Genomic DNA, 24,753 nt, shown 5'->3' with positions numbered 1-24,753 from the left:
CATCGGGCTCTGTGCTGACAGCTTGGAGCCTGGAGCTGCTTCTGATTCTGTGTCTCCCTCTCTCTCTACTCCTCCCCCCTGCTCATGCTTTGTCTCTCCCTCACAAATAAACATTAAAAAAAATTTTTTTAATGGAATTCTCTTTTCATTTTTTTCCAACATTCTTTATGAAAATTTTCCAACATGCAGAAAAGTTGAAAGAATTGTACTGTGAACACCCAGACCACTCTACCATCGTTTAAATCTTTCCATTTTCATCATCTTCCACCCTTCTCCCAGCTTAATTTATCTTAGAAGGAAAACATTTAAAGATTCATACTCTTTTCCTTCCTCCACCATCTTTTCTTTTATTCTGATTCAGCATTTTCTTCATGTCTCCATGATTCTTTCCCATAGTTGCCAGAAAGTCTTCTGTATTTTAAATACTGTTGAACCTTTGATAGCATCATAAGTCACTTTTCACAGGGGTTGTAGTCATGAAGTATGTCATGAAGTTTTGAATGGAAATTAGCTTGGCCTCAGGTACTTGTGACCCACTAATCACAGTGTTGGGTGCTTGCCATAAAACATGAGATCTGAGCATGGTCTGGCAGCCCTATCGTATTTGAAGATTTATGGTTTCTACCTGATATTTACCTGTACTTAATTAGTTTGATTATAAGTAATTTCCGATTTTGATTAGAATAATGGTAGTGCATATTTTTTGAAATCTGTCAAATGAAATTTATATGGTGATTGCATCTAATAATGTTTTCCTGTTACAGGGCAAATAATAGTGGTGATTTGGGTAATAGTTTCTCCAAATAATGACAAGCAGAAGTATACTCTGAAAATCAACCATGACTGTGTGCCAGAACAAGTAATTGCTGAAGCAATCAGGAAAAAAACTCGAAGTATGTTGCTATCATCTGAACAACTAAAACTCTGTGTTTTAGAATACCAGGGCAAGTATATTTTAAAAGTGTGTGGATGTGATGAATACTTCCTTGAAAAATATCCTCTAAGTCAGTATAAGGTGAGTAACAAGCTTCAAAAATATTAAATTTAAGTTTAAAAGTTGGGGCAAATATCTGTACTTTTAGGACATACTTTTTGAAAATTCAGTGATTAATGTTAATGAATGGTATTCATATGTTTATTTTTAATACTATAATTACTTAATTTGAGAGATTGATGATGTGTTTAATTTGAGAGAATAGATGCTTTTTTTCCTTTAGGTTTTATGTATTTAATATTTGGGGCGTGACTGTAGATATATGGATAAGCTGATTAAATTGTTCATTGCGATATAAACAGTGTTGGTGCACCACATGCTCAGTTGGAAGAGCATGTGACTCTTGATCTTGGAGTTGTGAGTTGGAGCCCCATGTTGGGTGTAGAGATTACTTAAATAAATAAAACTTAAAAAAAAAGATATAAACAGTGTTTTCATAATGAATATCCTTTGGTCATTGTTTTTAATTCCTTTTTTTGTTGTTTTTTGCTTACATGTTGCTTTTAAAATGAAATACCTTATAAGAAATTACTTCTCCCCTCCCCTCTTCATCTTTTACAGTACATAAGAAGCTGTATAATGCTTGGGAGGATGCCCAATTTGATGCTGATGGCTAAAGAAAGCCTTTACTCCCAACTGCCAATGGACTGTTTCACAATGCCATCTTATTCCAGACGCATCTCCACAGCTACACCATATATGAATGGAGAAACATCTACAAAGTCCCTTTGGGTTATAAATAGTGCACTCAGAATAAAAATCCTTTGTGCAACCTATGTGAATGTAAATATTCGAGACATCGACAAGGTGAAGTCAAGTGTTGATGCTTATTATCTTATATAAATTATTTTACATAAACTTTTTAACTGCATTGTATATAATAATCTGTTGACCCGCAGTGTGTTTCAGAGAGCTACAGTACCGCTCCTCTGCCTTAGCTATTGCACAGTGTACAGTCCTTTTTCTGCAATTCTAATTTCCATAATTCTAATATTCTAATAATTCTAATTTCCATAAATCTAAGTTCTTAAAACCAAGTGTTTACAGAATTCATTTGTCAGCAAAACCTGACCCAACCTGAAACAGGAATTTTTATAGTCTTTTTATATCCCAGTTAGTATAAATATTAATGTGATTTGTTGCAGAAATATTAATGTCTTTATGGAGTGCTGTTCCAGCTGCTAAGAATATGAAGTAATATTTAGTATATGTACTAATTTATCTTCCTAAAATATGAAAAACTCTAAATTACATACCTTATTATATATGTGAAGGGAGAACAGAAAAGCTATATCTGAACAGAAACCTCTAATAGATTCTTCATTTATATCAGTTACATTATTTTACTATTGGTTCTGTAGTGTGTGTGTGTGTGTGCACGCCCGCGTGTATTATGTTTGTATATATTTGTATACACATACTTTTTTTTTTCTTTTTAAGATCTATGTTCGAACAGGTATCTATCATGGAGGAGAACCCTTATGTGATAATGTGAACACTCAAAGAGTACCTTGTTCTAATCCCAGGTAAGGAAGCCCTGTTAGTGTTTAGCAATGTAATCAATACAAGAAGCATTTTTTTTTTTTTTTTGGCATCATTAGTTTTATACAACTCATATAAATTACCAGACACTTACATATAGAACATAAGGTCTTTCGGTCAAATGAGTATCAGTCACAAGATCATTTTATGGAGTCTCTGTAAAATTTTATGTGAAAGACTTTTCTGATTCTCTCTTTCCGTTATATCAAGTAGGTTGAGCGTCGGACTTCGGCTCAGGTCATGATCTCGCAGTCTGTGGGTTCGAGCCCCGCGTCAGGCTCTGTGCTGACAGCTCAGAGCCTGGAGCCTGTTTCCAATCCTGTGTCGCCCTTTCTCTCTGCCCCTCCCCCAGTCTCACTTTGTCTCACTCTGTCTCTCAAAAATAAATAAATATTAAAAAAAAAAATTAAAAAAAAAAAGAATCTACCCATGAATATAATAGAAATATTTTAAGAGCACTCAGATTGTTATTAAGATTAAAGATGGATTTTTGTAGACTAGCAATAAAGACAACTAGTAAAACACCCAGAAGTAAATTTTATAATGAATTTAGACTGAATTCTAGAAGAGTCCAGAAAAAGTTCTGGTCTTGTACTTAATTAAGCTGCTGGATGTGGCCATCATTCTGGGCTTAGGTGATGTACAAAGAGATGATAGCCTTCTCTACCAGGAAGAAGTGAAATAGTTCCTTGCCCTACCTGAACAATTGTCGGTCAGAAAACACATCATTTAAGTTAGATTGCACTGTGAAACAAACAACTACAGGATCTTTTAAAATTTTGTTATAACAGCAAAAGTTTATTTCCCATCCACACTGCATGTCTGTCACAGGTTGGGTGGGGTGGTTGTGTGAGGAAGAGAAAAACAATGTTTGAGGAAATAATGGCCAAAAATTTTCTAAATTTTGTGAAACCTATAAACAATCTAAGGAGTTCAACAATCCCAAGCAAAGACCCCCAAATAATATTGGGTAGATCTATCCTAGTTGTTTCAAGTATCAAAAGTAAATAAACTAGTTTTATAAAAGTAGAAGGTAAATTTGTTTAATAATACAAGATTAAAAGCTCAAAATTTTAATAAATTAACTATTTAGAAAGGACTTTCATTTGATTGTCTTTTCTTGAAGAATTCCCTAGTTTAGAACAATAGACTAGTGTCTCTGATGACCATAGATGCAAAAAATCCTTAACAAATATTAGCAAACCAAATCCAACAATACATTTTAAAAAAGTCATTCACAGGGTCAGGGCACCAGGGTGACTCAGTCAAATTAGTGTCCAACTCTTGATTTCAGTTCACGGTTATGGTCTCGAGGTTCATGGGTTCAGGTGGCACAGAGTCTGTTTGAGATTCTCTCTCTCTCTCTCTCTCTCTCTCTCTCTCTCTCTCTCTCTCTGTCTGTATCTCAAAATAAGTAAACTTAAAAAAAAAATTCCCTACAATCAAGTGAGATTTATTCCTGGGATGCAAGGGGTTCAGTAGTTGCAGATCAATCAACGTGATACTTCACATCATTAAGAGAAAGGATAAAAACCATATGATCATTTTAACAGATGCAGAAAAACCATTTGAGAAGGTACAACATCCATTCATGATAAAAACTCTCAACAAAGTAGGTTTAGAGGGTACTTACCTCAGCATAATAAAGACCATCTATAGAAAACCTACAGTTAACATACTCAGTGGTAAAAAATTGAGGTCTTTCCCCCTAAGATCAGGAATAAGACAAGGATGTTCAGTCTCACCACTTTTAGTCAACATAGTACTGGAAGTCCTGGACACAGTAATCATTCAAAAAAAAAAAAAAAAGGAATACAAGGTATCCACATTGGCAAGGAAGAAGTAAAACTTCCACTATTTGCAAATGACATGATACTATATATAGAAAATCCTAAAGACTCTAGCCAACAGACCCGTAGAACTAAAAAATTAATTCAGTAAGGTCACAGGACACAAAATCAGTGTACAGAAATCTGTTGGATTTCTGTACATCAATAATGAAGCAACAGCAGGAGACAGTAAGAAAGCAGTCCCATTTACAGTTGTACCAAAAATAATAAAATACCTAGGAATAAACTTAACCAAAGAGGTGAAAGACCTTTCTCTGAAAACTATAAAACATTGTTAAAAGAAATTGGAGATGATACAAACAAATAGAAAGATATTCTATGGTCAGGAATTAGAAGAACAAATATTGTTAAAATGTCCATACTACCCAAAGAATCTTCCTCAAAAAAATTAAAAAGAGAACTGCCTTATGACCTAGTAATCCCACTACTGGCATTTACCCAAAGAATATGAAAACACTAATTTGAAAAGATCTGTGCACCCCTGTGTTTATAGCAGCATTATTTACCATACACCAATTATGGAAACAACTCAAGTGTCCATCAATAGATGAATGGCTAAAGAAGATGTAGTATATATATACAATGTAGTAGTATTCAGCCATAAAAAAAAAAATGAATGAAGTCTTGCCATTTGCAGCGACGTGGATGGAGCTAGAAAGTATAGTGCTAAGTGAAGTAAGTCAGAGAAAGACAAATACCATATGATTTCACTCATATGGAATTTAAGAAACAAAACAAATGAACCAAGGAGGGGAAAGATGCAAACCAAGAAACAGACTCTTAACCATAGAGAACAGACAGGGTTACCAGAGGGGAGGTCATGGGGAGATGGGAGAAATAGAGGATAGGGATTAAGAATACAGTCATCATGATGAGCACTGAGTACTGCATAAAATTTTGAATCACTATATTGTATGCCTGAAACTGATATAACAGTGTATGTTAACTATATTGGATTAAAATAAAAAATATTTTGGGGCGCCTGGGTGGCTCAGTCGGTTGAGTGTCCGACTTCAGCTCGGGTCATGATCTCGCAATTCGTGAGTTCAAGCCCTGTGTCTGGCTCTGTGCTGACAGCTCAGAACCTGAACCCTGCTTCTGATTCTGTGTCTCCCTCTCTCTGCCCCTTCCCCACTCATGCTCCGTCTCTCTCTGTCTCTCAAAAATGAATAAATGTTGAAAAAAAAATTTATAAATAAATAAATAAATAAATAAATAAATAAAACAAACTTTAAAAAAATTCTCTGGTTAAAGGGTAAAATCTCTATGGTAGTAGTATGAGGATTTAAGTAGTTTTTTTTTAGCTTTTCTGTATTTACGGAATTAAAGTCAAGGATAAAAGAATATGAAGTTATTGGAAAGGTAGAAAAGTAGATTTTTAAAAAATTCTTACTGAGATTAAGTGATTGTTCCAAATCCATGCTTCCCATATATGAGATAAACTAGATATATAATGCTTTCTTCATAGAGGTTACCAGTTCTCTCCCAAAATCAAAACCAGTTTGGACTATATATATCAAACCATTGCATAAAAATAAAGAACTTAATTGGTGTTTGCACACACGTCTATATGGACTTTAGAGAAACAGAGAAACATACTTTAGTCAATTAGCATAGTATTGAACAACTACACTCATAGGATATATCTCTCTTAGAAAGTGTGTGGAATATTCCTCATTAATTATGAGCAATTCTAAAGATTTAGAAGTAATAAAAACAGGTACATTTAAGTACCTGTGTCTTTAATTTTTCTTAAATTACTGTAGACTTATCAAAACCCACAGTATTTCTTCTGCCTATAATTATTGTTTCTTTTCCCTTTAGAATTCCTCATTACTAAATTCTCCCATTAAATGTAAGCTTTCTCTGCATCAAAAGACCGTATTTTTTTCATCTTTGCCCATAAATAGCACTTATTTTATTGATAAAGTTTATACCCTAGTTTGGCTAATTAAAAATAGAATTTTTGTGTCATTTTATTGTCTTTTTTTACTTATAATAAAAAATAGAGTTATGAAAAAGCCTATTGAAAAATTTTCTTGGTTAATATCTAGCACTTGAGCGTTTACCATGGACCAGTTACTATTCTGATCACTTTATTTGTGTTATCTGACTGAGCCAGTCAGGCGCCCCTTCACTTGTGTTATCTCATTTGATTTTCACAACAACCTTATAGAGTAAATACTGTTATTAGTCTCATTCCACAGATGAGAAAACAGACAAAAGCAAGGGTTACACATTTAATAAAATAGTAGAAACAAGATTCTACTCAACTTAGTCTGACTTCTGAGTTTATAACTGGTAGCTGTTGCTATAATGTTTTGTAGCTATTGCTATATTGTTTCAAAACGAAACAATATGTTATACTTGGCTCTTTACAAATATGTCCAACAAAATAGACATAATTTCACATGTAATATCCAGTAAATTGAAAGGAGTTTATCATAAATATTTGAGTAATTTTTTATCATCACTTTCTATAGCAACTTTTAATTCTTTCCTTATTATGAACGTTAAGTATTACCTCTTGTAAAGGAGTTATGTTCAACTTCAAATACTTCTGCTTACATGTCCTTCATTTTATTAACATGCTGTCTTATTTAATGGGTTATTCTGAGTAACACTACACCATATATAAGAGTAAATATGATTGTAATCATAATAGGAAATCTCACGCTTCTTGTTTAGTTTCTGTGTGCCTTTTCTATAAGCTGGTTTGTTTTTAATTTTTTTTTTTACTAAAGTGTAGCACAAATGCATACAAATATATAAATCTAATTGTATATTTCATTGACTTTTCACAAAGTTAATACCCATTTAACCACCATGCTGGTGAAGACATAGAACATTTACCAGAAATATGACATTGCCCCTTCCCATTAACCTCACCTCCCTAGACAACTACTATCCTGACTTCTAACATTGTTTGTTCATATGAACTGTTTTTGAATTGTATCTAAATGTACTCAAGGCACCAATTTTCTTCTGTGTCTAGCTTCTTTCACTCATGTTTGTAAGATTTCATCCATATTGTAAGTAACATGTTTATTTCCATTGCTGTATAGTATACCATTATGTGACTATCCTGCAATTTATTCCACTTTTGGACATTTGGACGGTTTGTATTTGGGGGATATTTGCAAATACTCAAATACTCATCACTCCACAGTATATGAGATTTCCTGATTTCCTGTTACTACACATCCTTAACCACGTCCTTACCTTAGTGATATCTCCATGGTGTTTTATTTTGCATTTTCTGCATGGTAAATAATATTGACTACTTTTTTATGTTTATTGGCCGTTTGGATATGACCTTGTGAAGGATGCCTGTTCCAGTTGATCTCCAGCCTGCTTTTCATTTGATTTCTCTTTTTCTTGATGATTTGTAGGAGTCATTTATATACTCTGGATGAAGCCTTTTTATGGTAAATTATTTTTTCCTTTAACATTTTACATAGGTGGAATGAATGGCTAAACTACGATATATACATTCCTGATCTTCCTCGTGCTGCTCGACTTTGCCTTTCCATTTGTTCTGTTAAAGGCCGAAAGGGTGCTAAAGAGGTAAAGTATTTCAGAAAGAATAATTATATTTACTTCTAAAAGCTCCTAATTATAACTGCTGATTTGAATTTTTATCAAGAAATGGATTTTTTCGTCATTTAAAAATTGATCAAATATTTTAAAATTTTTAATAAATGAATGTGTCTAAGAGTAAGTACCTTTGGAGAGCTTCCCGAATTTATTTATGATGAGTATTTCCTGAGTTCACACTGATACAATTTTTTAAACATGCAAAGTGACTGCACACAAATACCTGTTAAATGACGACATGCTAATGTCTTCTTGGCTTGCTTTGGTTCATGTTACTTACTCATAAGTAAGGAAAAATACGTGTAATTTCAAATGGGGAAACAGAGAGTGCTTATACTTTCAAAAAAATTAATATGGCTTATTATAGATATCATTGTAATGATTAGTTATTGAATTCTTTCTGGGAAAGAAAAGTGTTTTGAAATGCATTTTGTAATTTAATCCACAGAGTAGTGAATACTTTTCTCTGTGTTTTTTAAGGAACACTGTCCATTGGCCTGGGGAAATATAAACTTGTTTGATTACACAGATACTCTAGTATCTGGAAAAATGGCTTTGAATCTTTGGCCAGTACCTCATGGATTAGAAGATTTGCTGAACCCTATTGGTGTTACTGGGTCAAATCCAAATAAAGTAAGCTTTTTATTATCATAAGTTAGAATTTTTCTTTCATTATAGTCAAGCATAATATATATGATAACTTTTATTCCATCTCTTAGGAAACCCCATGCTTAGAGTTGGAGTTTGACTGGTTCAGCAGTGTGGTAAAGTTCCCAGATATGTCAGTGATTGAAGAGCATGCCAACTGGTCTGTGTCTCGAGAAGCAGGATTTAGTTATTCCCATGCAGGACTGGTAAGGCAAATCACTGAGTTTTCTTAGCTCCTATGGGCTCTCAGACGGTATTGCGATATAATCCCATTCTCCATATGCTAATACTTTTACTGCAGCTCTTCCTCTTCTTAGTTTATTGAGCCCTCCTGCTTTCACTTAATAAGTATTTATTGAATGTAAACTATATGTTTATATTTATCGTATGAAAGGTACTGAGTAATAAAGTTGTGACCTAAAGAGACCTCCATTGTGTATGCAGTCTAATGGTAAAAATAGACATCAGAGTGGTAAAATCAGAAATAAAAGATTATAAATCATGGTTAAGTGCTATGAAGGAAAAGTCAATAGTGTGCCAAGAATGACTACAGAGGGTGGGGGGGAAAGCTAATATATATTGGATTCAAGAAAGAACTTATTTCTCTGAGATAGTAACTTTGAAGTTGAAACAAAAGTATGAGTATGTTGTTAGTTGAGCTTGGAAGCAGAGGAAATAACTTTACCACCATACTCCAGATTGCCTAGAGAAATTACATATAAAATGGAGTTTAAATATGGATCAAGTTGTCTCATCTTGGCCATTACTTTGGAACCACCATATACCTGGGTTTAAGAACCACTAACTCTCTACTATATCTCAAGGGCAAAGGTGTCAGTGCTAGGAGAAAAGGTTATTTTTGCTCTTTGTTGTCTCTTTCCCTAGTTCCAAATTTATCACTTTTTCTTTGGCCTGGTTTTACATTAAGATAGACCAATCAATGAATATGGGGTCAAGAGGTCCTGAAATATGCCTACCTGAATAACGGCAATACCCAGGGCCAGCTAGAATCCTGCACTGAGGAACTTTATTAGTTGACAGCTATGTTCTCAGTAAGGAGTTTACAAATCCCTTTTGTAAACTGATTAATAATAATCATAACCGGGGTGCCTGGGTGGCTCAGTTGGTTAAGCATCTGACTTCAGCTCAGGTCATGATCTCACAGTTCATGGGTTCAAGCCCCGCACCAGGCTCTGTGCTGACAGCTCGGAACCTGGCCTGCTTTGGATTCTGTATCCCCTTCTCTCTGTGCCCCTCGCTTGCTCGCTTGCTCGCTCTCTGTCTCATAAATAAATAAACATTAAAAAAAGAATCATAATCATAACCTTCCTGCCTGTATACTTTCAGACACATGTAGCAGGCATTTTGGTAAGTACAAATTAATTTAAAATCATCACTGAATTCTATCAGATACTAAAAGTACAATTAACTTTTTTCACATTAAAAAGGAATTAATTTTCTTGGGGCACTTGGGTGGCTCAATCCATTAAGCGTCTAGCTCTTGATTTCAGCTCAGGTCATGAGCTCACAGTTAGTGGGATTGAGCCCTGTGTCAGGCTTCATGGTGAGAGTGCAGATCCTGCTTGGGATTCTCTCTTTTCCCTGTCTCTCTGCCCCTCCCCTGCTTGTGCTGTCTCTCTCAGAATACATAAACTGTTTTTTAGAAAAGGAATTCTTTTTCTTGAAAAATGTAGCTACTATTTTGTCAGTTTAATTTCTTGTTGATAATTGCTGACATTTGTCAAGTCCTTACTGTGTACCAAAAGTCATACCAATCACTTTTTCACATTTTATCTCATTTAACCTCAAAAGCAGTCTCTATGAAGGTAGGTACTGTTATAATCCCTGTTTTACCAGTGAGGAAATAGGCTTAAGTTTAACTTCTCCAATGTTACTGTTTAATAAGTATTGAGCCTCTCACTCTTAACTCTTCTGCTATAACTGAACAGGAACTCCTTAATTTTGAAATTGGGATTGAAATATTGATGAGCATTCATTCCCATAAAATGTCCATAGTCTTGTCTGATTAGGTATACCTATAAACCATTTGAATTATCAGAGTCAAGTTCACTTTAAAACTCATTGATTTCCTATTTTATTCATACATTCATCACTGAATTCAGTTTACCATCAGAGTCTGTTGTGCCAATTAGCTTTTGACATTTTGTTTTGTTTTCTTTTTTGAGCAGTTCTAACTCTTTGTAAGGATTAATATTTTATTACTCTTTTCTTTCTGGGAAGAATTTTTTCTTTAAAGGAAAAAGAAAAATTTTTTATTTTTATTATAGAATAAAACTGGGTCAGTTTTTCAGTTACCATTGGGTCTGTTGAAAACTTTTATAAATCTAGGATACAAATGATACCCCAAAGGTCCTGGGAGCTAGAGGGGACAAATTCACCCCAGTTGAGAACCACTACTCCAGTCTCTAATGTTGACAGTAAGTTGATCATATAGGTTAAACATCAGGTAACAATATCTTAGATGAATTTTCTCAAACTCAAGAAATGGTGAGTGAACAACATATTTCCAAGAACAAAAAGGAAATGTGATATTCACAGTCATTCAACAGGAATAACCTCATCACACAATATTTTTTTTACAAGAACTGGACCATGCCTTATCCTTCTTCCAGTTTTAATGATGCTGTACACTAAAATTTACCTGATACACTTTTTAAGTGAAGAAACATCACAGGCAAGTGTGTATACAAAGATGATTGAAGGAAAAAGGTGACGTAGAAATTTTTTAATTTCTTGGATTACTGTCCGAGTTTTCAAAAGTAATACATTTTGACAATTCAAGTACAAGAAGAAAAACCAGAAGTAATGATAAGCTAGAACTTATTAGCTATCTATTTGAAATAAGAAATCAGTATATACTGATAAATTATGTATGTTCCAGGCTTTTGCATGACCATTGATGAGCAAGGAGTTAGTGGCATTCAAAGTATGTTGCCCATTTTGGATTATGAATTTAGTTTTACTGTGTTTAAATTCTTTTTTTTTAATTTTTTATTTTTGTTTATTAATGGTTTTTAATGTTTTATTTTTGAGTGAGAGAGAGAGTAAGAGAGACAGTGTGACTGCAGGAGGGGCAGAGAGAGAGGGAGACATAGAGTCCGAAGCAGGCTTCAGGCTCTGAGCTGTCAACATAGGTAGAGCCCATTGCATGGCTTAAGCCCATGAGTCCACTTGTGAGATCATGACCGGAGTCATAGTTGGACGCTCAACCAACTGAGCCACCCAGGCTCCCCTACTGTGTTTAAATTCTTAATAAGATGTCTAATAAAATTGTTTTTCACAATTGTTTTTCACAAAGCTTTTTCACAGTTGTTTATTCTGTAAGTTATTTTGAATTAAAAGTAAAAGCAGATAAAAATAAGCAAATAATATTGAGTACATTGGACCAAGATGATAAATGATAATGACAAATGACAATGATGACTTTTCCTGGTGAATTGAGGGTTAAGTATTTATTATCTCTTACCTGGAGTATTATAATAGCCTAAATGGTCTTCCTCAGTCCACAGAGCAGCCAGAATAACCTTTATGAAACAAATCAAATCATGATATTTATCCTTTAAATAGCTTTCACTAAAAAAAAAAAAAAAAAAAAAAAATCCAGACATTTCATCCTGATTTGCAAGTTTTACATGCTCTGAACAGACCTCCTGTCTCTCCTCCCCCTCATCTACTAGGCTTCAGGCTTACAGATCTTCCTGCCAAACTCCTCTCCTTGGGTCACTTTCACTGTTTCCTCCATCTGCAGTTGTCTTTTCCTTCATCTAAGTGTGGATGGCTCTTTCTTGTCATTTGGATCACAATCTAAATATTCCCTTCTCAGAGGCCATTTCCAAATACCCAGTGTGACATGCCCACTCAGTCATTCTCCGTTACATCACCCAGAGTATATCAACTCTCGAATATTTTTCTTATTTTTTCATTGAATTTTTTCACTATAATAGACACCCTGTTAGTGCAGGTTCTTTTATTATTTAAGACCCCAGCAGGAAGAACAAAACAAGGCACAGAGTACATGTTTTAATATTTGTTGATGGACATGTGCCAATGATATTTCTGTGAACTATTATATAAAAACAATATTTAAATGTTAGTATAATGTTAACAAATGTTAATAAAAACCAAGTAGCATGGATGCCTGCTTTCATTTTTAGCCATTGGGGATATGTGTAACCCATTCGAAGGAATGTATATGTTTTCATAATAAATTAATATAAATTCAGAATTATTCATTATGCAGTTAATATATCTGTATTTAAAGGAAATAAATACATTACTTGGAATCTTGGAATTATACTAAAAGTTATAGTGTTTTCATTTTAGTTTCTGAACACTTAACGTTCAGTGTTTTAATAAGGGTTTTTCTTTTCCTTTTTCTCTTATTTTTACCTTTTAAATTTGAAAGCCTTGCAGTGATTATAAGGATATACTCAAGCAAAGATTAGGAATAAAATAAATTCTTAGGAAAGAATTTACATTTTTATTTTATTATTTTACTATTGTTTATTTACATTCCAGAAACATGAGCAGATTAGTTAATAGAATACTAGGAAGGGGCCTCACCAGTAAGACAAATTATTTACTGCTACCCCCTAGTATCCCAGTCTGGGCTTATCCTTGACTAATTTGGCAGTTACTGTTCTGTGGTTGGTGGTAATGTTAACTTAGTAAGATACTGGATTTGTTCCACAAATACTGCCTTAAGTTGATTCTTTCCTGTCCCTGAAAATAAAGTCTTGTGATGAGAATAAACTGTTTCACAACAGTTAATAAGCAATGTAAAGTTATTGGCACTTTTCTTTTTTTGTAGATCACTCATGAATCCAGGGGAAAATATGGCAAAGAAAATCATATAAGATATTACTTTATTTTACAGAGTAACAGACTAGCTAGAGACAACGAATTAAGAGAAAATGATAAAGAACAGCTCCGAGCAATTTGTACCCGAGATCCTCTATCTGAAATCACTGAGCAAGAGAAAGATTTTCTGTGGAGCCACAGGTAAATGTTAAAATGGAGATTCCCTGTTTCTTCTATTAAGGAGAAAGAACTGATTTTGGCTTATCTTACAGATTCTGTCATACCTGTTAAAGTACATAAAGCATAATTTACATGACTTTTTTATTATAAACATTATTCTTTTTAAAGCCGTGGATGAGGATCAGTATTTCTAGCAAACCACGCTCCTTTGGTACTAACCTTGAATCTTAAACCCTTGAAGCCTTTTTTAAAATTCTAAATCCCTAATAGCACTTTTTTAGGATTTGGTTTTTGGAGCTTTTTTTAATGAAATTCAAGATCCAAAAAAAAAACTAGTAGTTTTAGATCAATTTAGTTGTGATTTAGTTGGTCTAGATATTTCCATTTTAAGGCATTCCTTCCATTTTTTTTTTCTTATACCTCCTCAAAGTAATAGTGCAGTGCTTTATTTTCACTTATGAAGAAATTATCCCACTACTTGGAAAGTATACAGTGGTTTATTTAAATAAAGCAGTTGCAGTGCATTTCTGCAGAAATTTTGTCCAGCGACTTAACAGTAGAACTGGTGACTCTTTGCATGGTTTCTGTTGCATAAGTAGGTAAATTAAAAGAGCTATATAAAGAGTGTTATGAGGGGCGCGTGGGTGGATCAGTCGGTTGAGCGTCGGACTTCAGCTCAGGTCATGATCTCACGGTCCGTGAGTTTGAGCCCCGCGTCAGGCTCTGGGCTGATGGCTCAGAGCCTGGAGCCTGCTTCCGATTCTGTGTCTCCCTCTCTCTCTGCCCCTCCCCCGTTCATGCTTGTCTCTCTCTGTCTCAAAAATAAATAAATGTTGGGGCGCCTGGGTGGCGCAGTCGGTTGGGCGTCCGACTTCAGCCAGGTCACGATCTCGCGGTCCGTGAGTTCGAGCCCCACGTCGGGCTCTGGGCTGATGGCTCAGAGCCTGGAGCCTGTTTCCGATTCTGTGTCTCCCTCTCTCTCTGCCCCTCCCCCGTTCGTGCTCTGTCTCTCCCTGTCTGAAAAATAAATAAACGTTGGAAAAAAAAATTTAAAAAAAAAGAAAAAAATAAATAAATAAATGTTAAAAAAAAAAGTGTTATGAAATAAAATCATAATTTTTTCTAAGTATTTGTCTTCCATTTGGATTTTTCTTTTGTCTTCCTTGCCATTATAACTATGTCTAAGGATACATGTACGTATATATGCAACTATAGTGTTAAACACTGATTTCTTTTGATTTTAAGGAAGGCTAGTAATGATGAGTTTTAAAAGTGTTTGGAACTTCTTAAAGATTACGTAGTTGAAGATTTAGATATGTAGGCCTTTTGAATAACATGCAGAAATGTTTTTTGTTTTGTTTTGTCTTTTCCACACAGACACTATTGTGTAACTATCCCTGAAATTCTACCCAAACTGCTTCTGTCTGTTAAATGGAATTCTAGAGATGAAGTAGCTCAGGTAAATGCATGTTGGAGATTACGGAATAACTGTTGTATAAAATTGGTATGTTGTTCAAATCGTTTTCTCTCAGAAAGTCTGCATAAATGTAAGAGGTGAAATAGACTATGTTTTATATTAATAATGGTAATATGGTGGAGAAAAATACCATTCAGACTGCTTCTACTGATAAAATTAATTAGAATTGAACATTTTAAGCACTGAATTCATGAGAAGAGCTCTTACCTAACCAATTTGAAAATAAGAAATTAAGACAGTGTCTTAACAGCATTCACTCACAACTATCCTATGCTTTTTAAATACGATTTATTGTCTTTCTTATAACAGATGTACTGCTTAGTAAAAGATTGGCCTCCAATCAAACCTGAACAGGCAATGGAGCTTCTGGATTGTAATTACCCAGATCCTATGGTTCGAGGTTTTGCTGTTCGATGCTTGGAAAAATATTTAACAGATGACAAGCTTTCTCAGTACTTAATTCAGCTAGTACAGGTAAAATAATGTAAAATAGAAAAATAGTGTTTTATTCTAAATCTGTGCAACTTTACCCAAACCGTGGATCTTTATCTACCCTGGTTTTATGCTTTTTTAAAAATCAGTTTTATTATCAGTAGTGACTACTTGCTTTCTAAAAAATTCTCTGTAAATCTAACCATGCAAAAACTGACCCTGATTAACGCAAAGTTGTTTTTATGTTTGTGTTTAATCACATAGGTCCTAAAATATGAACAGTATTTGGATAACCTGCTTGTGAGATTTTTACTCAAGAAAGCATTGACTAATCAAAGGATTGGGCACTTTTTCTTTTGGCATTTAAAGTAAGTCACGCTATTTTCCCATTAAATTCTTAGGTATATATTACTTGCTTTCTTAATAGATCTATAAATATTCATTACTTATATACTGTTGTTTTGTTTGTCTGGAAGACTATTCCATAATGAAAGTATATTTGTAAGCTTCCCCTCAGATTTTTTTCATTTAAAAAAAATTTTTTTTTAATGTTTATTTATTTTTGAGACAGAGAGAGACAGAGCATGAACGGGAGGGGCAGAGAGAGAGGAAGGCACAGAATCCGAAGCAGGCTCCAGGCTCTGAGCTGTCAGCACAGAGCCCAACGCAGGGCTCGAACTCACGAACCGTGAGATCACGACCTGAGCTGAAGTCAGACGTTCAACCGACTGAGCCACCCAGGCGCCCCTCCCCTCAAATTTTTAAATAAGCAATAAAATTCAAACTGAATTTTATACAGAAATTAGAGCTGAAATATTTTTAGACTTATATTTTTCTTTAAGCAAAACAAAATTTGCTAGATTAATATTGTTTAATATTGCAGTTGGTTTCATTGTATGTGTGAATTAAAATACCCAAAATTAAAAAAAAGATCCTACCTCAGAATTCAGAACAATAATATAAAAATCCCAAGTTTCTTACTAGAAAACAAGCAAACAAGCTAATTAAGAATAAAAAGTATTTTGTAGAATATGATCTAATACTCAGTGTCATCACAAGTCATACACTATTTTCTAAATTTAGAAAGATTTAAAATTAACTTGATATCTTTATAATTAACTTGATTTTTTTAATGTTAAAATGAATCAAAGGTGGAATCTTGAAGCTAGGTCTAAAATAACTTAAATTCAAAGACAGTATAGAAAAGGTGCATGTATGCCAGAAGAGTTAAATAGTACTCACTGAGCTCTTCACTCCCTCCCTATTCGTTTTATTACTTTTGTGCCTGATTTACTTTTTTTCATGTTTATATTTTTTTTAAGTTTTTATTTAAATTCCAGTTAACATGCAGTGTGTATTAGTTTCATGTATATAGTATGTACAATGTGGTGATTAAGCACTTCCATACAATACCCAGTGCTCATCACAGCAGTGCTCTCCTTAATCCCCATGCATCTAACCCATCCCCCCACCCCCACCCCCACCCCCACTCACCTCCTCTCTGGTAGCCATCAGTTCTATATAGTTAATAGATTTTGTGCTGACATTAGTAAATGAAAAGTAGTTGAAATAGGCCTAAAATCTAGTTTATTAAATTCACAATTCCAGGAATGATCTTAAACTCTTGATTATTTTTGCTTACAAGTGATAGGTTTTGAATCACTTTATTGTTAGTATGATTATAACATTTATTGGATTTCAGAAATGGGTTTTCTTATTTTCTTAAAAGCGATTATATACGTATACTCATTTAAGACCACATAGGGGCACCTGGGTGGCTCAGTCGGTTAAGCATCTGATTTTGGCTCAGGTCATGATCTTGTAGTTTGTGGGTTCAAGCCCCACATCAGGCTCTGTGCTGATAGCTCAGAGCCTGGAGCCTGCTTCAGGTTCTGTGTCTCCCTCTGTCTCTGCCCCTCCCCCACTCGCACGTGTGTGTGTGTGTGTGTGTGTGTGTGTGTGTGTGTGTGTGTGTGTGTGTGCGCGCGCGCGCGCGCACGCGCGCGCACTCTTTCTCTCAAAAATATTAAATAATTTTTTTAACAGTAAACATTTACAAATTTTTAAAGGACCATGTATATATATATAATGTGTGTGCGCATCTGTGCATGTGTGTGTGTGTGTGTGTGTGTGTGTGTGTGTGTATGGGTTTCTTTCTTTCTTTCTTTCTTTCTTTCTTTCTTTCTTTCTTTTTTTTAATCTTACACTGTTCTTTTAGATCTGAGATGCACAATAAAACAGTTAGTCAGAGGTTTGGCCTGCTTTTGGAGTCGTATTGTCGTGCATGTGGGATGTATTTGAAGCACCTAAATAGGCAAGTTGAAGCTATGGAAAAGCTCATTAACTTAACTGACATTCTCAAACAAGAAAAGAAGGATGAAACACAAAAGGTATGTGACTCTTTAGATTGCTTTTGAGACCCTTCATTGCAGTGGGGCAAGGTAATTTGAGAGTCCGATGTAGATGCAGATCGTGAACATTAGAGTCAAGCATATCAGGATTTGGATCCATGTTCCACCGCCTCTCAGCTGTGTAATGTTAGACACGTTATTTAGTGCTTGAGATCCATTTTCCTCATTTATAAATCGTACCGATACTTTCTTCGTAGTGTAGTTGTGAGCATTAAATTACATGACAAATGCTGAAGCACATATCACAGTCCCCAGAACACAAAAGGTACTCAATAAATGTACTCTGTTCTTTCCCTTCCTTCTCTTCTACATCACCGTAACTTGTAAAATGATTTTTTTCGTAATTTTCGTCATTTATTAGCTTTTAGTAATGACCTTGAAAATAAGTGTTTGGAAATTAATTTGTATGTTTCTAAGTTTAAAATGGACTCTTAGGTGGGGCACCTGGGTGGCTCAGTTGGTTGAGCATCCAACTCCGGCTCAGGTCATGATCTCGCAGTTTATGGGTCAAGCCTGGCATCAGGCTCTGTGCTGACAGCTCAGAGCCTGGAGACTGCTTCAGATTCTGTTTCTCCCTCTCTGCTTTCCCCTCTTCTGCTTGCACTCTGTCTCTCTCTCTCTCTCTCTCAAAAAATAATTTTTTTAATGGACTTGGGCGCCTGGTTGGCTCAGTCAGTTGAGCTTCCAACTCTTGATTTCAGCTCAGCTCATGATCTTACTGTTGCGATCGCACATTGGGCTGTGCACTGAGTATGGAGCTTGCTTGGGATTCTCTCTCTCTCTCTCTCTCTCTCTCTCTGCCCCTCCCCTGTTCACATGCACTCTCTCTCTCTGTAAAATACAAAATACAATAAATACAATAAAATGGACTCTTAGTCACCCAGTGAGCATTATCACACACTCGTCATCGGCAGTCTAGCTTAGTGTAACTGAGGAATATGAAATGTAAAGATTTCTCATGACCTTTCCTCCTCTCTATCCTTTATTCAATCTACCACATCCTATAGTAAAAGTGAGATCATTCCTCATCTCTAATGAAATGGAAAAAAAAAAAAAAATCCCCGTATATTGATGAGTTCCCAAGCACAAGAATATAAATTAGCACTACTGAATGAATTTTTCCAATACCTTAATATTGCATGAAAAAAAATTAAAAGACAGTTACTGTATTAATCTAAATGTCATAGAGTCTGTGACTGAGTTGACTTTATTGAACTTGTGAAATGTAAGTTCAAATAAAGGTTATTAGAAAATAATTGTACTGTTTCTGATTCTGGGAATCATGAACAAGAGTAGACTAGTCTGCTTTGAAAGAATAAAACTTATTATATTTATATTGTAACTGATTGAAGAAAAAAGAAACTAGATATTAAATTTGCAAATATAAGGGTTTCTTTAAAGCTAGATTTTTCACAGCCTAATATCACAGATGGGCTCTGATACAGTGGATTAATTAGGAACGTGAGAGTCATTACATTAGTATTGGCTTAAATGGGATTGTGACAGGAAACTAAGAATGCTGTAGGTACAAAAGTGTTTCTTTGGTGTCGTGTTTTAGCATAACCATGGTAAAGCATAGGAAGCAGTGTGCTAACATTACGGTTGATAATGGTAGAAAAAGAAATGCCTTTACATGAGCAAGAGTTGCTCTCGTCAGTGATAACTGCATTTTCTAGCTACTCATCCATAGTGAGAAAGAAAAAGAAAAAGAAAAAAAAAGCTTTGTTACTAAAATTACAGCACAAAAATTATTTATTGTTAGTTCCTTAGCTTCTAACCTCTTTCGTCCCTCACTTACCTTTTATATTTTTGACAGATGAAGATTTTCTAAAATAAAATGGCAGTTATTACATGCTATATAATTCAGCAGTCTGGGCTCTGGTTTCAATTGATTAGCAAGAGTGGCACCTGGGTGGCTTAGTCGGTTAAGTATCCCAATTCTTCATTTCGGCTCCCGTCAGGATTCCAGGGTCATGGGATTGAGCTCCATGCCAGGCTCCCGTGCTAAGTGTAGAGCCTGCTTGAGATTCTCTCTCTCTCTCCCTTAGTCCCTCTCTCCCCTACTCAACACTCTCTCTCAAAATAAAATAAATCTTTTTTAAAAATTGAGTAAAAAGAGATGTTTCTGCATACATACTAAACCTGAGTATAGCGTGAGACTCAGTGTAACATGTTTTTATAAATACTTTTCGAACAGTTTCTTTTAGCTTCACTAGATGTTTTTTAACACTCAACAGAGAAATGAATATGGTGTTTTCTGCAAAGCTTAAAAGTAAAGTTACTAAGCTGACGTGATGTCTCCATAGTTTTTCCTCTGGAACAAAGATCAGCAAACTCTTTCTTGAAAGGCAAGATAGTAAATATTTTAGACCTTGTAGGCTATGCAGTCTCTGTTGTAACTACTCAACTCTGCTATTCTAGTGTGAAAACAACCAGTATCTAAATAAATAAATTGGCATGGCTACATCCAATGCAGTTTGATTTACAAAAACCTCCATAGTTGACCAAGCCCTGCTATAGAGGCAAAACATGTCTGTGTCAGTGTGCAGAATTGTCACAGGGGAGTACACGGTGCTGCCCCTCCTGCCTCTGCCTGAGTTGTGTTGCTCTGTGCAATAGAAATCCTTCTGATCGAAATACAGGATATGGATTCACAGACTATACAGTACTGAGGTTCCAGCATATAAAAGCGATTAGCAGTTAGTGTTACCTTTTATGAAGTCTAACCATGATTGTGCTTATTTATTAGGTACAGATGAAGTTTTTAGTTGAGCAAATGCGGAGACCAGATTTCATGGATGCTCTACAGGGTTTTCTGTCTCCTCTAAATCCTGCTCATCAACTAGGAAATCTCAGGTAACGTACCTTATTGGAAGTTTTATTGATGTTTAAACAAGTACCCTGTCTGGAGAAAATCTGGAGAAAAGTTAAAGTGTCCATTATAATTAGAATGTTCAATTATATATGTTTCTCTCTCCTGTTATCCTACCCTGCAAAATAAGAGTTGTTCAATTTCCTTAAGTTCAGAACTGCATTTAGTCAGAATGAGTTTTTACTACTTTAATAATACAGTTTAAAACTTTCTCTGGCCAGAATTTCTGGTTTCATCCAATACAAAAATGTAGTATCTGGGGGCACCTGGGTGGCTCAGTCAGTTAAGCGTCCAACTTCGGCTAATGAGCTCACAGCTTGTGAGTTCCAGCCCTGTATCAGGCTCTGTGCTGACAGCTCAGAGCCTGGAGCCTGCTTTGGATTCTGTGCCTCCCTCTCTCTCTGCCCCTCCCCCCCCCCCAAAATAAACATTAAAAAATCATAATAAAAAAAAGAAATGTAATATGTGTAAAACTAGTGGTATGTCCCTATATTTGTTGAAAATTCCTATGTTATCATAAAAGAAATTTTTAACCTTAATATTTATTTTTTCTTTATACTCCCCTTAGAAATGAATTCATAAATGGAAGTGAGAAGGTTTTAAGTTTTTATAAGACTTCAAAAACTATACTGTGTATTTTAAAATAAATTTGAGGGTAAAAGAATAAAAAATGTAAGGTACCTGGTAAAGTTTTTAACTATTTTAAAGGCTTGAAGAGTGTCGAATTATGTCCTCTGCAAAAAGGCCACTGTGGTTGAATTGGGAGAACCCAGACATCATGTCAGAGTTACTCTTTCAGAACAATGAGATCATCTTTAAAAATGGGGATGGTAAGGAAGAGTATTAATGAACTTATGATGCATGAATTTAGCTATCTTTTTATACACAGGATATTTATGAACTATGAAGACTATTGAAAGCCATTTAAGGAATATGCATGTGGTTAAAATACATAATATTAAACAGATGTCTTAACCTTTAGAACATGTATGTATGATTATTAAAAAGAAAAGAAGTACTAAATTGAGAACCAAATGGCCTGAAATAACTTTCTAACTATTTGCTTAGCTGTGTGAGTATCCATTCATTCCATAAATATTTGATGTGCTAAGCCATCAAATTGTAAAAATAAAACAGAATCCCTGCCCTCTTAAAGTTTACAGTCTAGCAGGGAGAAGAGAGATACTAAACAAATAATTACAAAAATAGAATTACACTATGCTACAAAAGAAAAGTGTAGTCTACTAAGAAATATTAAAGAAGGTTCTAATGTACTTGGAAAACAGGTTGCTGGGGGAGCAATGGAAGGATTTTTGATGGGTTGCCTTTGGGGAATGACATTTCAGCACTGAATTCTATTAGCCCCAATATGTTAATATAAACAAGTTCAAATCTAAGGATTCAGAAAAATAAGTACTTTAAATATTTTAGTCTAAAATTTTTCTGAAATACATAGTAGCTTATCCTACATTGTTATGCAGATGGGTTTATGCAGATACTTTAGAGTGGGTTAAAGAATCAAAATATTGCTTCCTTATAGATCAATTTGAAAAGTAAATATAGCTGTATTTATTTTCTGTTTGAAAGCAGTGTGATAACATGACACCCAAATTTGCATTTATGGCATTAAGTGGTGGTACATATCATTTGAATTGCAGATTTACGGCAAGATATGTTAACACTGCAGATCATTCGCATTATGGAAAATATCTGGCAAAATCAAGGCCTTGATCTTCGGTAGGTAACAAGTAAGGCAACATGTATGTTAAAAAAGTTATCCTGGGGCGCCTGGGTGGCGCAGTCGGTTAAGCGTCCGACTTCAGCCAGGTCACGATCTCGCGGTCCGTGAGTTCGAGCCCCGCGTCAGGCTCTGGGCTGATGGCTCGGAGCCTGGAGCCTGGAGCCTGTTTCCGATTCTGTGTCTCCCTCTCTCTCTGCCCCTCCCCCATTCATGCTCTGTCTCTCTCTGTCCCAAAAATAAATAAAAAACGTTGAAAACAAAAAATTAAAAAAAAAAAGTTATCCTGAGAAAGTAAACTATTAGTAAATATCAGTTATAAAGCATAACGGGGCATTTATCTATAAGGAAATGTATGGAGTAGAGTAATACTAGTCGATTACGCTACTTTCATTTGTCTTCCTCTTCTTTGCCTTAGAATGGCTAAGAGAGTCAGGTAGGTAAGAAGAGGTATCTCTAATAAGCTGGTAAGGGCTCTACAACTGTGTCTGGAGTGTTACTGTTTGGGACATGACATAGAGGACGCAAAAGCCCCCTATTTTCATTCAGAAGTTAAGAGGTTTAAAGACAATTTCTTTCATAATATAAATTTTCTAATTTTAAAACTTTATAAAGCCTCTAATCTTGAATCAGTTTGATAGCAAAATTTATGAAAAGAACTAAAAGAACTCAAAGCTTTTGCCCTTCGGAGCACCCGTGTGGCACTGTCGGTTAAGCCTCCGACTCTTGGTTTTGGCTCAGGTCATGATCTCACAATTTCATGAGTTCCAGCCCAGCGTCGGGCTCTGTGCTGACAGTGCGGATTCTGCTGGGGATTCTCCATCTCCCTCCCTCTCTGCCCTTCCCCAGCTCGCACTGTCTCTGTCTCTCTCAGGATAAATAAATAAGCTTTAAAAAAAAGAAAAGAAAAAAGCTTTTGCCATTCTGTTGATTTCTGCCCAACTTTCTACAATTATCAGTATTATCTCTTAAGTTTTCTGTCATGCTTCATCTTGTCCTGGTCATTTCTTTTCTCGTAGTGTTTCCTTTTCTTTCTTATCTCTTTGCAAATCTAGGGTCATTCCAGCAAAGGCCACTCTCTCCAAAAGAAAAATGTCTGTTTAAGTGAGCATAGGAGTCATAGCTGCAGCAGCAGAGTAGATTAGGGTCTGTTTGTATGCCTCTTAAAGATGGAGGGTAGCTGCTATATAAAGATACATAGTAGACTCATAGTAGACACATAGTAGAACTCTCTTATTGCAGAAGAAAAATGGACACATCAAGTAATTTGCTAAAGTACAAAATTGAGTCATCATCTTCAAATTTTTAATTCCTGACTTAATCCCTTCTGCTTTCCAAAAACAATTAATGTTATATTAATCAAGTTTCCTCTTTTGGTATAATTTTCTATATCTGAGAGACACATGCCATTACTACCACTGTCCCCAGGGAAGTACAAAACAAAAGAGAGAATGCAGAACTAGACAGAGTAAAGAAGTTAACTGTAACTCTGGTAATTACAATATTTAATTGTGAATTAGAGACTATGCTAAAAAAGCACCTAAAGTTACGCTAGATCATTGGAAGGTAAGTTGGATCTTCAAAAAGTTTTTAAATTTTAAAATATTTTCTAAATTTCTTTAACTTAAGTAATTTAAGTAAACATTTTTTAAGTTTAATTATAAATAAAATATAAATTTAAGCAAAATCATAGCATTTTTATTCTTAACAAAACTTGGATTCTCTGCTTTATTTTTTTTATAACAAGCCTTACAGGAGTATGTGACTCTTTATGAGCATGTTCAACAGTAATAAAATTAAAATGTAAAGAGAGAATGAGCAGGAGTACAACCTTAAGAAATCCCTATATTTATCAGGGCAGGTAGAAGGAAAGCTTCCAGGAAAGAAATGGTCAAAGGGATAGGTCAACCAGAATTTGTAATTCGCAGAATCCAAAAGAGAGGAGAGAGTCACAAACAGTTTATAGTATCAGGTGCTTCAGGGGATGTAAGACCATAAGGACTATGAAAAAGCCCTTGGATTTGATGATTCATGGTTAACTGTAAGAAGAATTGAGTCAGTAGAGTAGTAGGTGTAGAAGTTATGCAACATGGAATTCAGAAAATGAAAATAAGTGTGGATTGTAATCTTTTAGGAACTTAAGTCAAAGAAAGATGGAAAGAAGTGCCAGTAGCTTATGAGAACAACAGAG

The 24,753-nt window shown here is 35.0% G+C and overlaps 1 protein-coding gene across 2 annotated transcripts in view; it reads left to right on the top strand.

The window, feature by feature from the left end:
• The window catches only part of PIK3CA (phosphatidylinositol-4,5-bisphosphate 3-kinase catalytic subunit alpha), an 81,208-nt gene that overhangs the window by 49,024 nt on the left and 7,431 nt on the right, over nucleotides 1-24,753 (top strand). For both annotated transcript variants that reach the window (XM_023260376.2, XM_019840086.3), the window contains exons 4-17: nucleotides 765-1,015; nucleotides 1,556-1,801; nucleotides 2,435-2,520; nucleotides 7,848-7,953; nucleotides 8,464-8,616; nucleotides 8,703-8,837; nucleotides 13,529-13,653; nucleotides 15,010-15,091; nucleotides 15,419-15,583; nucleotides 15,806-15,909; nucleotides 17,760-17,931; nucleotides 20,702-20,808; nucleotides 21,533-21,654; nucleotides 22,483-22,561. In XM_023260376.2, the coding sequence (XP_023116144.1) occupies nucleotides 765-1,015; nucleotides 1,556-1,801; nucleotides 2,435-2,520; nucleotides 7,848-7,953; nucleotides 8,464-8,616; nucleotides 8,703-8,837; nucleotides 13,529-13,653; nucleotides 15,010-15,091; nucleotides 15,419-15,583; nucleotides 15,806-15,909; nucleotides 17,760-17,931; nucleotides 20,702-20,808; nucleotides 21,533-21,654; nucleotides 22,483-22,561 (1,933 nt within the window). The remainder of the gene's footprint in view (nucleotides 1-764; nucleotides 1,016-1,555; nucleotides 1,802-2,434; nucleotides 2,521-7,847; nucleotides 7,954-8,463; nucleotides 8,617-8,702; nucleotides 8,838-13,528; nucleotides 13,654-15,009; nucleotides 15,092-15,418; nucleotides 15,584-15,805; nucleotides 15,910-17,759; nucleotides 17,932-20,701; nucleotides 20,809-21,532; nucleotides 21,655-22,482; nucleotides 22,562-24,753) is intronic.

This window comes from Felis catus, chromosome C2 (assembly GCF_018350175.1).
Source record: "Felis catus isolate Fca126 chromosome C2, F.catus_Fca126_mat1.0, whole genome shotgun sequence".
Taxonomy (NCBI): domain Eukaryota; kingdom Metazoa; phylum Chordata; class Mammalia; order Carnivora; family Felidae; genus Felis; species Felis catus.
The sequence above is the reverse complement of the archived record's forward strand: the minus strand, read 5'-3'. Positions and strand labels throughout refer to the sequence as shown.